We start from the raw sequence: 14,621 nt of genomic DNA on the forward strand, positions 1-14,621 counted from the left end.
ATGAGAGAAGTACGAGCGACAGCAAAGGGAAGAGGAAGTGAAAAAGGCAAGAGTCAAATGAAAGAAGTACGAGTGACAGCAAAGGGAAGAGGAAGTGAAAAAGGCAAGTGTCAAATGAGAGAAGTACGAGTGACACCAAAGGGGAGAGAACGTGAAAAAGGCAAGTGTCAAATGAGAGAAGTACGAGTGACACCAAAGGGGAGAGAACGTGAAAAAGGCGAGAATCAAATGAGAGAAGTACGAGTGACAGCAAAGGGAAGAGCAAGTGAAAAAGGCAAGAGTTAAATGAGAGAAGTACGAACGAGTGAAAAGGGAAGAGGTAGTGAAAAGCAAGGCGAGAGTCAAATTAGAGAAGTATGAACGAGTGAAAAGGGAAGCGGTAGTGAAAAGGAAGGCGAGCGTCAAATGAGAGAAGTACGAGCAACAGCAAAAGGATGAGGAAGTGAAAAAGGCAAGAGTAAAATGAGAGACGTATGAGCGAGAGCTTTGGGACTAGGAACTGAAAAAGAAGGCGAGAGCCAAATGAGAGAAGAGGAAGCAATAGAGCAAAAGAGGAGTGCGATGGTAAATGAAGCATAAGACGGATAGCTGAGTTATCCAGCGATTGGAGCGGAGCAGGGTGAGAAGAGGGGAGGTCCACTAGCCAAGCACTAATCAAGTTGAGGAAAGGTACAAGAGTTTACTAGCATGAAAGGAGAGAAAGGCAGGAGCACAGCAAATATACAGAAGAGGAGGACAGAGGCGAGCCATATTAGAGATACAAGCGGAGAAAAAGCGAAAGAGTCAAAAATGATTCCTCGGTTGCCAGCGGTTGGGGAAGAGGAGAATAGAAGGGAAAATAAGGTCAGAAGGAGGGGGTGAGCAGAATTAAGAATATATATACTCCAGTACCATGATCAAGTAGCACATTTGATTACATTCTTGTCACATTTATGAGATGTAAACACTATTTTCTGCCTGAAAGAAGTGCTCAAAAACGTAATGGGTTTTTTGCAGCCGTTTAGCTGATCTATATCTAGATTCTTGCCACATTAATGTGATTTAAACAGCACAAATAAATCCATTTGAAAGGTGATGGGCTAATTACTGCGATGAAGCAGCATCTGGTGTAATGAAGCTTCTTAACCAAGCATGCAGGCAGCAACTTGGTTTGTAATAAATTCAGTATCCCAGCACACAGCGTGAATTAAAGTACTTAACTTGCATTGTTTTTTTCTGTTGTATTGGAAATATAAAGGCTTGAACTAACATATTTTTTGGTTTTCTGAAGAAAAGTTAAATACCAGTATTAACACGCCAGTCAATGTATTGGGAACATTTGTACAACATTCATATGGGATACATTACTCACCCTAATCGTATTTCTGATGCTTGTATCTGCTTAGATTCACATGCTGTGCATAGGCCGACATCTAGTGGAAGCTGCGGAGTATTATAGTTTGTTTTTCGAAACTCGAAAATGGGCGTCGACACAGGGCGTGCCAGTAATACTATCCCTAGTGTGACGTCCACTGTACCCAAGATCCCTCACGCGTCTAGGATCCTCAGATTGTATTTTTTCTGACATGAGGTAGCATGAGGAGTAGCGCGAGTACAGATAATCCAAGCAGATAGACAGAAAGGTAAGACTACAAGCATCCATGCGCCTTCTCTCAGAGGGGAGGAAGGGTGGGTTGCATGTGAATCTAAGCAGATACAAGCATCAGAAATACGATTACGGTGAGTAATATATCCCTTCTGAGGCTTGTGGAATCTGCTTAGATCACATGCTGTGCATAGATTAGCGAGCAGTACCAGAAGAAGGAGGTGGGATGTGAGAAGGGTCATGAGCAAATAAATGTCTTAGAACCGCTTGTCCCACTTGTGTATCTGCCTTGGAATGGGCATCAATGCAGTAATGCCGAGTAAAAGTGTGAATAGAGCTCCAAGTAGCTGCTTTGCAAATGGTGTTGAGGGGAACATTTGCAATGAAAGCCAGAGTGGCCCCAATGCCTCTAGTAGAGTGGGCCCTTGGCGTAAAAGGCAGAGTCTTTTCAGAGAGTGAGTAACACAGCTGGATACAGTAAATAATCCACTTCGAGATGGCACCTTTAGAGACGCGATCCCCCTCTCTGCCTGTAGCTACGGAGACAAACAGTTGATCTGTTTTCCTTGGCGGTCTTGTTTTATTTACATAGTAGAGGACCGCACTACGCACATCTAGGGTGTGTAGTTTCACCTCAGCCGAGCCTTGCGGGTTCTGGCAGAAAGCCGGAAGCTCGATGGACTGGTTTACATGGAATTTTGATATAAATTTAGGTGTGTGCGTAAAACCAGTTTGTCTTTATGGATAGTAAAGAAGGGATCCTGCACTGACAGAGCCTGAATTTCACTGACCCTTCTTATAGAAGTAATAGCTACAAAGAAGGCCGTTTTATAAGTCAGGTGTTTGAGACTGCTTTTATGCATGGGTTCGAAAGGGGGGCCCATGAGCTTGGCTAGCACCACATTAAGGTCCCACCCTGGCGGTGGGTTTGAAATAGGAGGGTGAAGTCTCTTTACCCCTTCCATGAAGGCTTTAACTACTGGTACTTTCCACCACAACACCTTGCTATGGGAAGTGGTGTAAGCCGAGAGAGCTGCCAGGTGTACTTTCAGTGAGTTCAAAACCAATCCTGCATCTAGCAGGTGGAGCATGTATGTAACAATAGTGGAAGGAGGGCAATCAACTGGGTTGATTTGTCTACTTTGGCACCAGATAACAAACCTCTTCCACTTGTCAAAGTAACAGTGCCTTGTGTTTGGCTTCCTAGATTCCTTTAGGATGTCCATACACCTCTGTGGCTATTTGAGGTGTCCAAACTCTATGACCTCAGGACCCATGCTGCCAGGTTCATTGAGTTGGGTTGCTGGTGCACTGTTTGACCTTGGTGCTGGGACAGTAGGCTGTACCAGGCTGGAAGTTTGATGGGCTCGCACACCGCCATCCTGCGTAGGTGTGGGAACCACAGTTGTCTTGCCCACATGGGAGCAACTAGGACGAGCGTCATCGATTCCCTGTTCATCTTGTTCACCACTTTCCTGATGAGAGGAGTTGGTGAAAAAGCATACGCAAACATCCCTGACCAGTTCATCCACAGGGCGTTCCCCTGGGAGTCTGGTTGGGGGAAACTGGATGCAAATCCTGGGCATTGTTTGTTTTCGCTTGTGGTGAATACGTCTATAGTGGGGAAACCCCACTGAGAGAAGAGATCTTCTACGACCTCTCTGTGAAGAACCCATTTGTGTTCCTCTGGGAGGGAGTCTCTGCTCAGAGCATCCGCTAGGGAATTGAGCTCCCCTGGAACATGCTGTGATGACAGGAAGATGTTCCGTCTGAGTGCACATATCCAGATTTTCTGGGCAAGCTTGGACAGATTTGGTGAGCAAGTCCCTCCTTGCTTGTTCAGGTAAACATGGCTGTAGTGCTGTCCATCCGGATTTGCAGTGACAGGTTTAGTAGATGGGGCTCGAACGCCTGAAGCGCTCTGAATACTGTCAGAAGCTCTAGCAGGTTGATGTGGTTCTTGGCCACTGAGTGAGACCAGAGACCCTGAGCTGTGTGGTGGAGATGGTGAGCTCCCCACCCCATCAGACATGCATCTGTAGTGACTACTGCCTGTACTTCGGGATCGTAAAAGTGTTTCCCCTTTGCGAGATTCTCTCTTGTCCACCAGTGAAGGCTTTGTACCACTGTTGGCGAAACGACCACTAGATCGTCCCACTGACCACTTGCCTGAGACCACTGTTTTGCCAACCATTCCTGCATGGGACGCATGCGCAGGCGCGCGTGGGGGACCAGGTAAATGCATGACGCCATCATGCCCAGTAAACGCATTGCTTTGCGTACCGTTATTTGTTGACCGGACTGATAATGCGGAATTTGCAGAAGTATATTCTGAATTCTTTCTTCTGAAGGAAAGGTCAACCCCTCCTGGGTATCTAAGATTGCTCCTAGGAATTGTTTTGAGGTGCTTTGCACCAGGCTTGACTTCTTCTCGTTGATTGAGAAGCCTAATTCGTGGAGGAGGTCGATAGTCCTTTGAATGTTTGTCCTGCAAATTCCTGGGGTTTCCCCCGTTATGAGCCAGTCGTCCAGATAAGGGTACACTGGGATTGCCTCCCTGCGTAGGTGTGCAGCCGCCACCGCCAGTACCTTGGTGAATACCCTTGGTGCTGAAGCTATCCCGAAGGGCAGTACCTTGAATTGGTAGTGGCGACTGTCCACCTTGAAGCGCAAGTACTTTCTGTGCGCTGGGAACATGGAAATATGAAAATAAGCATCTTTCATATCCAAGGTTGCCATGTGATCCCCCTTTTTTTTAGGAGGGGGATTACCTCTTGTAGCGTGGTCATACGAAATTTTTGGGGCTTGACATACTTGTTGGCAGGCCTTAAGTCCAATACTGGGCGCATTGTCAAGTCTTTCTTTGGCACAAGGAAGTAAGTTGAATAAATACCCTTGTTTACCTGGTGTCCCGGGACGAGTTCTATCGCGTCCTTTTGTAGAAGAATGGCGATCTCCTCGAGGAGAATCTTCTGATGTTCTAAGGAGTGTACTCTTTGTCGTGGAGGATGGTTCCGGGGACGCTGCAGTAGCTCTATACAATATCCCGTGGATACTGTTGACAGCACCCATCTGTCTGATGTGATCCCTTCCCAAGCCTGGGTGAAGTTTGAAATGCATCCCCCTACTGGGGTTGCGTGAGAAGGGACCCTGAACTGAGCGTCACTACTTTGGTGGAGGCGTACCGCCTCCCTTGCTGGGGCTGCCTTTACCATGACCTCGCCTATTACCTCTGCCGTAACCCTGGGTAGACTGTTGGTTGTTGTTCCACTGTGTACCCTGCCCCTGGGAATAGTTAGATCCTCTCTGGGAATTTTGGCCGCGTGGGCGACGAAAATTACTATTCCCTCTCTGGTTAGGGGGTTTATTGGTTAACTGGCCAAGGGATTTGAGTGTCTCGTATTCGTCCTTGGCATTTTTCAGTGCATCCTCGACCGCCTTACCAAACAAAAGATCGGCTTCCACCGGTTTGTCTAACAATGATGCCCGAGTTTCTGCCTTAAAACCAGACTGCCGTAACCACGCATGTCTCTTGATAACAGTACCTTCTGCTATCAATCTGCCTGCGTTATCCGCGGCGTCGAAGGTTGCATTCAATGCAACCAGACACGGCTCTACCCTCTGCGGAAATCTGAGCTAATTGGCCCTTTAACGGTTCAGGAGCAGAGGCTGTGAGAGCCGCGACTTCTTCCCACTGATGGCAGTTGTAGCTGGCCAACAGGGTGGTGGAGTTAGCAATCCTTGCTTGATAGGCGGACGTTGAGGCTACCTTTCTGCTGAAACCGTATAGTTTTTTGCTCTCCTTTTCGGGAGGAGCTTCTGACGAAGACAAGGGTGTTCCAGCCCTCTTACGAGTGTTGGTAACAACTAGGGAGTCTGGCTTCAGATGCCCTCTTATATAGAGAGGGTCAGACTGAGCTGCCCTGAAAAGTTTTTCAACCCTGGAATTGACTGCTCTGGTGAGGTTTGGGTTCACCAGGGACGGATCTATTCTCCGCTGAATGGATTTAAGGATAGGGTTGGTCTGGGCAACCGGCCTCCTTTCTCCAACTAACTCTTCTGCGAAGTCCCTTTCCTCCTGTACACTGTGGTTGTCAATGTGGAACTGTTCTGCTGCACGAGCGAGAACCTCATTTAGGAGGGGCTGATTATCGACCGGGGAGTCGGAAACCGGGGCTTCGTCCTCTACCGGGGAATCTACTCTGTATGTTTCCGGGTTATCCTCTTCTTCTTCCTGTTCCTCATCATCCCCATAGTAGCCCGTCCCGGTTTGCTCTTCTATCATACCAAATTCTTGGTCTCCACAAAGGGAAGCCTCTTCTTGATACCGTGAGTATGGTGTTGCGTAAGGTTGTACCTCAAAGGGTTCAGACCTCATCGGGGTTTCAAACCGGGCCTTCTTACTCGGGGGGATAGGATCAGTAGAGCCTGAGGGTGTGGCCCCTTGTGGATCATACGAGAGGAAATGTTCTGGATTTTTATCATAAAAATCAGCCAAAGAATACATTCTTGACATGACCCTATCTATGTCTTCACTGGACCATTTTCTGGAACTGGGAATGACTCTCTCAGCAAGTCTATGGGATTTATCTTGAGTAGCTTTGCTGGTTGTGGACCTATCAGCAGACCTGGGCTTGCCTGTCTGTTTAGGGGGGGGTGGAGTGTTTCACAGGTGTGGAAGAATGTACAGGTAGTTTGTTCTGCTGTTTTCCCCCCCTCCCCGTGCGTAGAAAAATGTTTTCCCTGTCCCTTAGTGGCTTCGGAGTTTTTTGACGACTGGCGTCGAGGATCGGGAGAGGTGTCCCTGTCCTTCGAGCGTGGGGCCTCGCTGGCTTTAAATGCGGGCTCTGCCTCCTCGAGCGCGGCCTGGGGGTGGAAGTCGTCTTCGTCTTCCGACGATCGAACTTCTGTTAGCCTAGGGAGCGAGGCACTCTTGGCAAGAGTGGATGATTGCCTGGAGTCATGCGGCGATCTTGATCGAGAGCGCCCAGAGGACATCGAATCGGACCGTTCTGTCTGTGCCTCTTTCCGAGAACTCGACGTCGTCGAGTCTCGGTTGGACTTAGTGTGTTTAGTGTGTGTAGTATGTGAAGCGCTTGCGTCGCCGGGGGTCTTCCCCATAGCCGCCCTGCCGGACGACCTTCCGAGGTCGGGGACCTGCGCTCGGCTGTCTTTCGATGCCGTAATGCCCTCGCCGTCCGAAAGTACGGCGTCACTGCCATCGCTGAAGGCGCCCTCCGCTGCCATGGCCGCCTGCCTGGCGTGGTGGGCCCAACGCTTCGTCAAACGGTCCTTAAGTGTCTTAGGTTTAAACCTACTACACGCTCTGCAGTTCGCTTCTGGGTGGTCCCTCGGCAAGCAGAGATTGCACGTTGCGTGCCTGTCGACCCAAGGGTATTTGCGGTTGCACTTGGGGCAGAATTGAAAAGGGGTACCCTCCATACGCACCTTGAGGCAGCGGGCTGTTAAGTGTAGGAAATGTATAAGGTGTACCTATATACCAAGAGTGTAGAGTATGTACCACCCCCCACTCTCCCTACTTGCAGGGCTGAGGCTAGCGGCCTACCAGGCCTGGGCCGAGGCCAGCGGCCTTCCGAGGCCCAAATCCGTTGTGCAGCAGCCGACGGTCGATTTCTTCTCCAGCCGGCGTCGAGTGTCGAAGTTCGACGTTGGGGTGGGGAAGGATGTCAATAGATTAATAATTTTAAATTTTAGCAAAAGTAGGGCTAAGGCCAGGGGACTCCGCAAGATGCTTCCGACCAGTATGGCGGAAAAAAACAATCTGAGGATCCTAGACGCGTAAGGGATCTTGGGTACAGTGGACGTCACACTAGGGATAGTATTACTGGCACGCCCTGTGTCAAAGCCCATTTTCGAGTTTCGAAAAACAAACTGTAATACTCCGCAGCTTCCACTAGATGTCGGCCTATGCACAGCATGTGATCTAAGCAGATTCCACAAGCCTCAGAAATATATAAAGGTTTTAATCCTAAAAATGGCACAGTGGGGGGGGAGGGGCATGTCTGCCTTTAGAAAACTGCTGCGCTGCGAATGATCGACCCCCCACTACGCCAATGTGCAGGTGACCCCAATTTCATGGGACACAGAGCTCTGCATAATACAAAGAGAGTGGGGGCTGGTGGGGAGGCTCAACCCATAGTATTAGAGACAACTAACGGCCATTCCTTTTTTAACAATGGTGAACTGATAGTGAAACGTTCATTGTCAATGGAGTGACGCCAGAGTGATGGGTGCATTACAAAATAATGAGTTGCTCAACAGCAAACTGATGTTACACTTTTCTAACAAATTAAGTATACATTCATTAATGTATTGTGTGACGATTCACCAGGTGTCATCACTTCTACCACTAGGGGTGGTTTAATGCAGGAGGACCTCATGGGGAGGGACTCCCCCCTCTGGAGATAAGGACAACCACTCAGGGTGCTACGCGTTGAGCAATGTTACCCCCCCCCACATTCCTAATCCCCCCTTCCATTTCAAGCCACTATATTGAGATTAGACCAATCTATTTCTGTAGTACCTGGGGTACAGCCAAGACCGAAAATACCAGGACGAAGAAGAACGCAGAAAACCTGAGGATTACTGACTGTGCTAGTACTGAGACAAGGTGGCTCACAGAAGGCATGAGGAGCACCAAGGAGCCATTGACAACACGGGTTGACGTTACGCTGGGGCGGAGTAAGCTCTATAAAGTGGAAACAGAAGAAGGATTTGGCATCTTCCTTGCTCATCAGACAACCCTGGAGATTCAAAGTCTGCACTCAACCTCAGGAAAGGGGTCTACAGAAGACACCAGCAAGAGGCTTAGGGTGTCCGTGATGGGTCCTGCATCAGCAGGAACGAGCCAGCTGAAACAGGTGAGGCAGTGGCACGATCTTCAGGAGGAGGTGGACCTTGCGGTCCTCCAACGGTGCTGATACTGACAGGAGCCACAATACGCCGAAAGACAGCAGAAGCAGTAACAAAGCAGGCGGCTGCAGGAAGCGGGAGGGAGACCGACCCTAGTCCCTGGAGAGACTGGCACTGTGCAAGCATGTCCCAGAAGGTAATGGAAAGCATGGGTGGGCCAGTAGGGATGTGGGGGGAGTAGAGAGGTCACAGCTTCATACCGGAGCAAGCATAAAGCCTATCAGATGGCAATCAAGGGTCAGGAAACCAAAAAAGAGTGAAGGGAGCATCCCAGGAGTATATCCTCGTATCAGTGGCAGAAAGAAGCCCACTGACCACTAGAGAAGGGTCTGGGGAGAGGTGTAGACAACAGAACGCCAGATAGGGCATGGCCCACCCAAAATCTGTAAATGCCAGCTGAGCAGCGTTGTGTGGGCATTTACAGATGTTAATGTCACTGGGGTGGGCCCAATTACATTAGCTTCAGGCCCACTTTCTATACAATCCTGGTTATGCCTCTGGGCCTGGGATCGCAACAGAAGAAAACCAAGCATCCAAGGAAATCTTCCTCATAACAGTGGTACAGACAAGTCCACTGACCACAAGAGAAGGGTCTGGGAACCAAACAATACTGGACCAGGCATCCGAGAAAATCTTCCTTGTCGCAGTGGCAGAGCTAAGTCCAATGGGACCCAGAGAAGGAGTTGTGACTTTGCTGATATAGTGAGAGAGCGCCTAGAGAAACCCTAAATTGAAAAAGAACTCTCAAACACTAGAAGGGAGTCATTCTTCTGGTGGGGAAACTGAATACTTTCAAGTACAATGAAGATACACCAGGGGAAGTGATTCATTCATCCTGGCCCTTGTGAACTATATTAAAGATTACAGACCAGTACCAGGAGAAGGGAGACTCTCCTGGTCCAGAAAGTTGAGTCTACACAGTGTTGGAGCTACACACCACGGGAAGGGAGTCCTTCCCCTGCCACCTGTTTTCAAGAGGACATTGTCGGAACACCCCCCGTATAACAGGAGAAGGGAGTCATTCTCCTGGAGAAGGAGCTTTCGGTTGGATTAGGTCATTCTTTAGTTGTAGTGTAAGGGATAGAAGTAGGTTGTAACGCAGGATGGTGGAGTTTGACTTTGACTGACATTCTGACAGATCCTATAGTATTAGTTTGAGGCAGGGAAACCCCCTCTTACAGAAAGGGTTAGTGAGGTTCTTTTTTCCCTCAAATAAAGGTTTACAGCAATCAATATGCTACCTTTGTGTCCGCTTCCTTCTTCGACACCCTTACAATCGTCACTGCACTATTTAGTAAAGTGATAACGCTCAAGTGGCCTTCTACAATGTAGCACATTATATAACACCAATAAAATAATATTCTTAAAAAACGAAAATTGAAACCGAGTGGGGGTGCTGCCTGAGTAGGTTTTCTACAAATGTAGTCCCTGGTCCTGGCAGACCCACGCCAATCAAGGTATTAAACAAAGAACAAGGGGGCAACAAAGGAGGGAAGGGGTGAGGGGTCGGGAAAATGTGAGGGGGCAAGTTTTCAGAGGGGGAATCATTTTAGAATGCCCTGTTCTGTCTTAGCTGCAATAGTCCAATAATGCATGTGACGGGAAGGGAAGAGAAGCGTTTTTATAAGGGTTTACCCCAGAGTTGTGCGCCATTCACAGAGGGTTCACCAGGAAGAGTCCTCTCTCAGCCTTTCTCTCGTCACAGGACCAGGCCTTCACCTGGGGTCATACCGGGCATAAAATTGCCTCGAATACTAACAAAAAAAATGCCCCACAGTCGCAAACGGCCATTCATACTTTTTGTGGCAGACTGAGCAGTACACAAGGGTGTGGATGGGCGGGGTTACTTGGTAAACTGTGTTGAGCGACTGCGTACTTTAAAGGATAGTTGATCAGTTACAGGTGTCAGAACTACCAGCTGCACGTGAAGTAACTTATCAAACTGGCCCACTTTGACCAAAACAACTGGCACGTTGGACCTGCACTTCAGGCAATGCCCTATTGGCCAGTCGAGCCTGCCTTCACCAACTGACCCACAATAGCATGTTGGACCTGCACTTCGGGCATTGCCCTATTGCCATACAGGCCAGTCCGAGCCTGCCTGCACCAACTGACCCACAATAGCATGTTGGACCGGCACTTCGGCATTGCCCTATTGCCATACAGGCCAGTCCGAACCTGCCTTGCCCTATTGCCATACAGGCCAGTCCGAGCCTGCCTGCACCAACTGACCCACAATAGCATGTTGGACCTGCACTTCGGGCATTGCCCAATTGCCATACAGGCCAGTCCGAGCCTGCCTTCACCAATTGATTATAGGCCAGTCCGAGCCTGCCTTCACCAATTGATTATAGGCCAGTCCGAGCCTGCCTTCACCAATTGATTATAGGCCAGTCCGACTTGTCTTCACTTGATGGGCTCCGTTCTCGGCCCCTCATTCAGAATAAATGGAACATGCAGAGAATGCTGCCCCTTCCCTGTGAGCACGACACACATTCACCTCTATTTATTTATTTAATATATTTATAAGGTGCCCAAATGGCAGCTAGGCATAGGGACGCACGTACACCCAAAATCATGATTCAATAAAGACAGGGCAAACATACAACCAGGATCAATCAGAATTTAAAACTCAAGACCCCTTCTCATTTGTCAAAAGCTTTGACCATTGTATTGGAGGGTAGGAATCTAAGGAGCCAAGATCTTCACGGACAGACTCCGGAACCTAAGTAAGCGGGGGCCATGTTATGATGACCAATGCCTCGTCCATAGGGAAAGATTTTCTTGTGGAAGGGTCTATGATGGGTGCCTGGTTACAATATCGACTAACAGTTTTGGATGTTAATTTGGAATTGAAAAGGCATTTTGATAATGGAGTAGTGCATTGTGCACTGTTCTGTGGGCTGGGACCTTTGTGGGCTTGGGGCAGGGGCTGGGTGGGCTGTCTGGATATCTATTTTTAGATAATACACTTATCCATGTATGGATATCTGAGGTGCTACCTGAACTTCCTCTTCTGCAACACTCCAAAATATTTGGGTGGAATTTGCACTCCAGTGAAAAGTCAGTATATTAAAAGAAATTCCTTTCTTAATCATTCCCCTTCTGCTCCCAAATTCAGATCCTACTCTATGTAGCGCACTTCCACTGGATCGTCCCAGCCTTTTGACATTAGATTTGGGAACAGCATCCCTGCAGAGCTTCAAAACATCCTTCAATAATTGCCTCCTGCGAGGTGAAGTCCCCCAGCCCAAAAGAAATGAGGACAAGCCACAAGGTTTGGATCCATCGCCACTGTTGGCTTCATCGTGGTTACCCATGGGCTTCTGTCTAAATTGTTAATCCTCATGTCCTTTGTTCTATCACAGTTGTGGTTACTATGGATACCCATTATTTCCTAACCTAGAGCCATCTCAGATCGAAAAACTCTCCAATTGACAATCTACTGGTGGAAACATTACAAGGACATCCAGGATGCCCAGGAGACGAGGGCGAGCAGCGATGGGGTTAAACTCTGGCCATGAACTGAGATTTGCTGATGGTCACCTACCTCCTCTTAAGTCCGCAGAAGCGGCCAAGTAGGCAAAGTTGTCCAGGCTGATGACATCGATGATGGGGCTGACGACTCGGGTGTAGTCCTGAAATGATAAACGGACAAAGATTAAAGGTCCCGAAGCATCAGACAAGGATGTGGAGCATTACCTGTTTTTCTTTTATACCAATTAAGACCGGTTTCCTACCAGGAGGAGATGGTTTGCCATCGATCTGAATCCAAGACCCTCCCCACCCCTGTATGGACTTAAATGCCGGTTACACTGAAAGAAAAGGTTATCTTTACATTAGGTCAGTAAAGAAACCTCCTGTGTGACTGAATGACCGGCCATCTTTTGGTAGCTTTGAAAAGTCAGAAGCGTCCAGTGCTGCCACGTGTAGGATCCAAGTCGGTAACTACATAGGAAAGTCAGGGGATCCTTAGGTTTCCCTGGGCTCACCTTATGGTAGCAATGGTTGGCTAGACAAGGTCAATCCCTTAGGTGGGGCACAGGGTAACCCTAAATATCATACAATGTGATAATAGTTTAACTAAAGAGAAATATGAACTTTGAAAGACCATCTCAAATTCAGAAAACCTCTAAAAACCTGGCACTTCAGCTCTGAATGGGACGAAAACAACTGAACAACATCCGCGCACCATGAAATGAACACACAACTGATAGGCCAGACCAGGAAAGGGAGGCAGAGGAGAAGAGAGGCGTCTTAATGGGACGGTGGTTCAAGGACCTGAAATGTAAGCAGGTGGAAACAGAGAAGGGAGAGGTGCCCGACTTAATCTGACCACTGATTGAGGGCACAAGGCGAAAAGAGGGGAGGGAGTAGTGTCCCACTTAATCGAACCACTAGGGGTGTGGAACACGTCACACAAAAAGGAATAAGGCTAGACGTGGAATCCGGGCAGCCCCCGGGCTGACCATGGGGAACACACTTCCACTGGAGGAAATCGAGTGGGTGGTAATTGCCACACTCTAGAGTGATCGACCAGAAAAGGGATAAGAATCGCACTTAGTCAGACCAGTGGGGCTAGGAAATGCACTGCCAATAACAAAGCGTACTAAAAACTCACCCTTCTGCATACTCACCCTCAAACTCTGAACTCAACACAACCATACCTCTACAGAACCACAAACTGCACATACTTCACACAATGAGTCAAACGACACATAATCTCGCCCAACACCACATGGCGGCCACCAACCGAAAATCACACCACTGCTCAGTTAACGGTGTATCCGAACTGAAGTTGCCAATAGCACATCACAACTCTCTTGCTCTTTTCCCGCTCAATCCTACTAATCCACCCCCCCACCCTCCTTGCATTACAGATCCGCCAGAGTGTCAAGAGACCACGCCGATGGCATCAATGCGTGGTATAAGAACCTTTAACATAACATAACTAAAACAATGTCCACAACAGAAATATATTTTGTAATAGCTGTACCCAGTCTGCCAGAGGCTGATCTAGCACTCACTAGCTATCACTCTCTTTTCTCACTGGCCTCTTTAACTCTCACTCTGTCTCAGTTTCTTTTCCTCTTTCTATCTCATTCTAGGTCTCTTTCTCTCTCCTTGGGCTAGAGTACTGGTGTCGAATAGGACCGCGCCAGCTCAGCCATGGCGGACAGCAGCGCGAACCAGGGACAAAAATACAGATATTTTGAAAGTGCAAGAGGTTCTAGGCTTTATTGTAGTTAAAAGTAGATTAAAAGTAGCAGCAACTGGTCTGCTATTTGGAGATACAGATATATTGAAGGAGTGAGGAGGGGTGAGTGCTTTTTATGGTGAAAAGTAGAATGAGAGCAACAACAACAGAGGCCTCCCTTGAGGTAGGGACCGGCCTGTCATTTAAAGCATAGATTGTCATGTCTTGTGTTCCGCAGGAATGTCACCATCACACTTCGCTTGCATTGTCCATATAGGGGAAAGTAAGGGGAGTGCTGATAGACTCTAGAGGGGTGCTGGGGGTCCATTATTGAATTGTACTATTACTGTAAGCGGGCTCTTTTTAAAATTGCTAGCATATATTAAAAATGTCTAGTGTATATATTATATCCGTAGGAAGGCGTTACATTTTCCTTACTGCTCAAAAAACATTACCAAACCCAGATTAACCATATACATATTTTTGTAAGATGGACAGGCTGTAACACTGTTGTACTCTTTCAAAATACCCTCATCACAAAGAGGAAGTGGACATAAAGCAACAATAAGGGCTACTGGCTGCTTTGCATAAAATCAAAGAGCATTTTGGGAACATAAGCAGACCCACAGATCTTTGTATTTGACACATATGGCTGTGATAAGAATTGTACACTTGAATCACTAAGCATATAATACACACTGGGCTTGGTGCACAATCATTTTTCACAGCACTCATCCTAACATTACAGTGTTTGTTATTGTGAAACAAATACTCAGAGAGCCCCTGCATTTGGATGTTTAGATAAAATGGAATTTTAGAAGAGGGTTATCTATGTCCCAGCATAAGTATGGCGGTGCACATGCTTAGTCCCCATTGCACAGCCTTGGCAGAGCCATTCTTAGAGAA

At 47.9% G+C, this 14,621-nt stretch overlaps 1 protein-coding gene across 2 annotated transcripts in view; it reads right to left on the reverse strand.

Annotated features, from left to right (window-relative positions):
* The window catches only part of GALNT16 (polypeptide N-acetylgalactosaminyltransferase 16), a 608,740-nt gene that overhangs the window by 124,001 nt on the left and 470,118 nt on the right, over positions 1 to 14,621 (reverse strand). For both annotated transcript variants that reach the window (XM_069638585.1, XM_069638586.1), the window contains exon 7: positions 12,069 to 12,156. In XM_069638585.1, the coding sequence (XP_069494686.1) occupies positions 12,069 to 12,156 (88 nt within the window). The remainder of the gene's footprint in view (positions 1 to 12,068; positions 12,157 to 14,621) is intronic.

The sequence above is a fragment of the Ambystoma mexicanum genome, chromosome 14, assembly GCF_040938575.1.
Source record: "Ambystoma mexicanum isolate Mex_15411 chromosome 14, UKY_AmexF1_1, whole genome shotgun sequence".
Lineage (NCBI taxonomy): Eukaryota > Metazoa > Chordata > Amphibia > Caudata > Ambystomatidae > Ambystoma > Ambystoma mexicanum.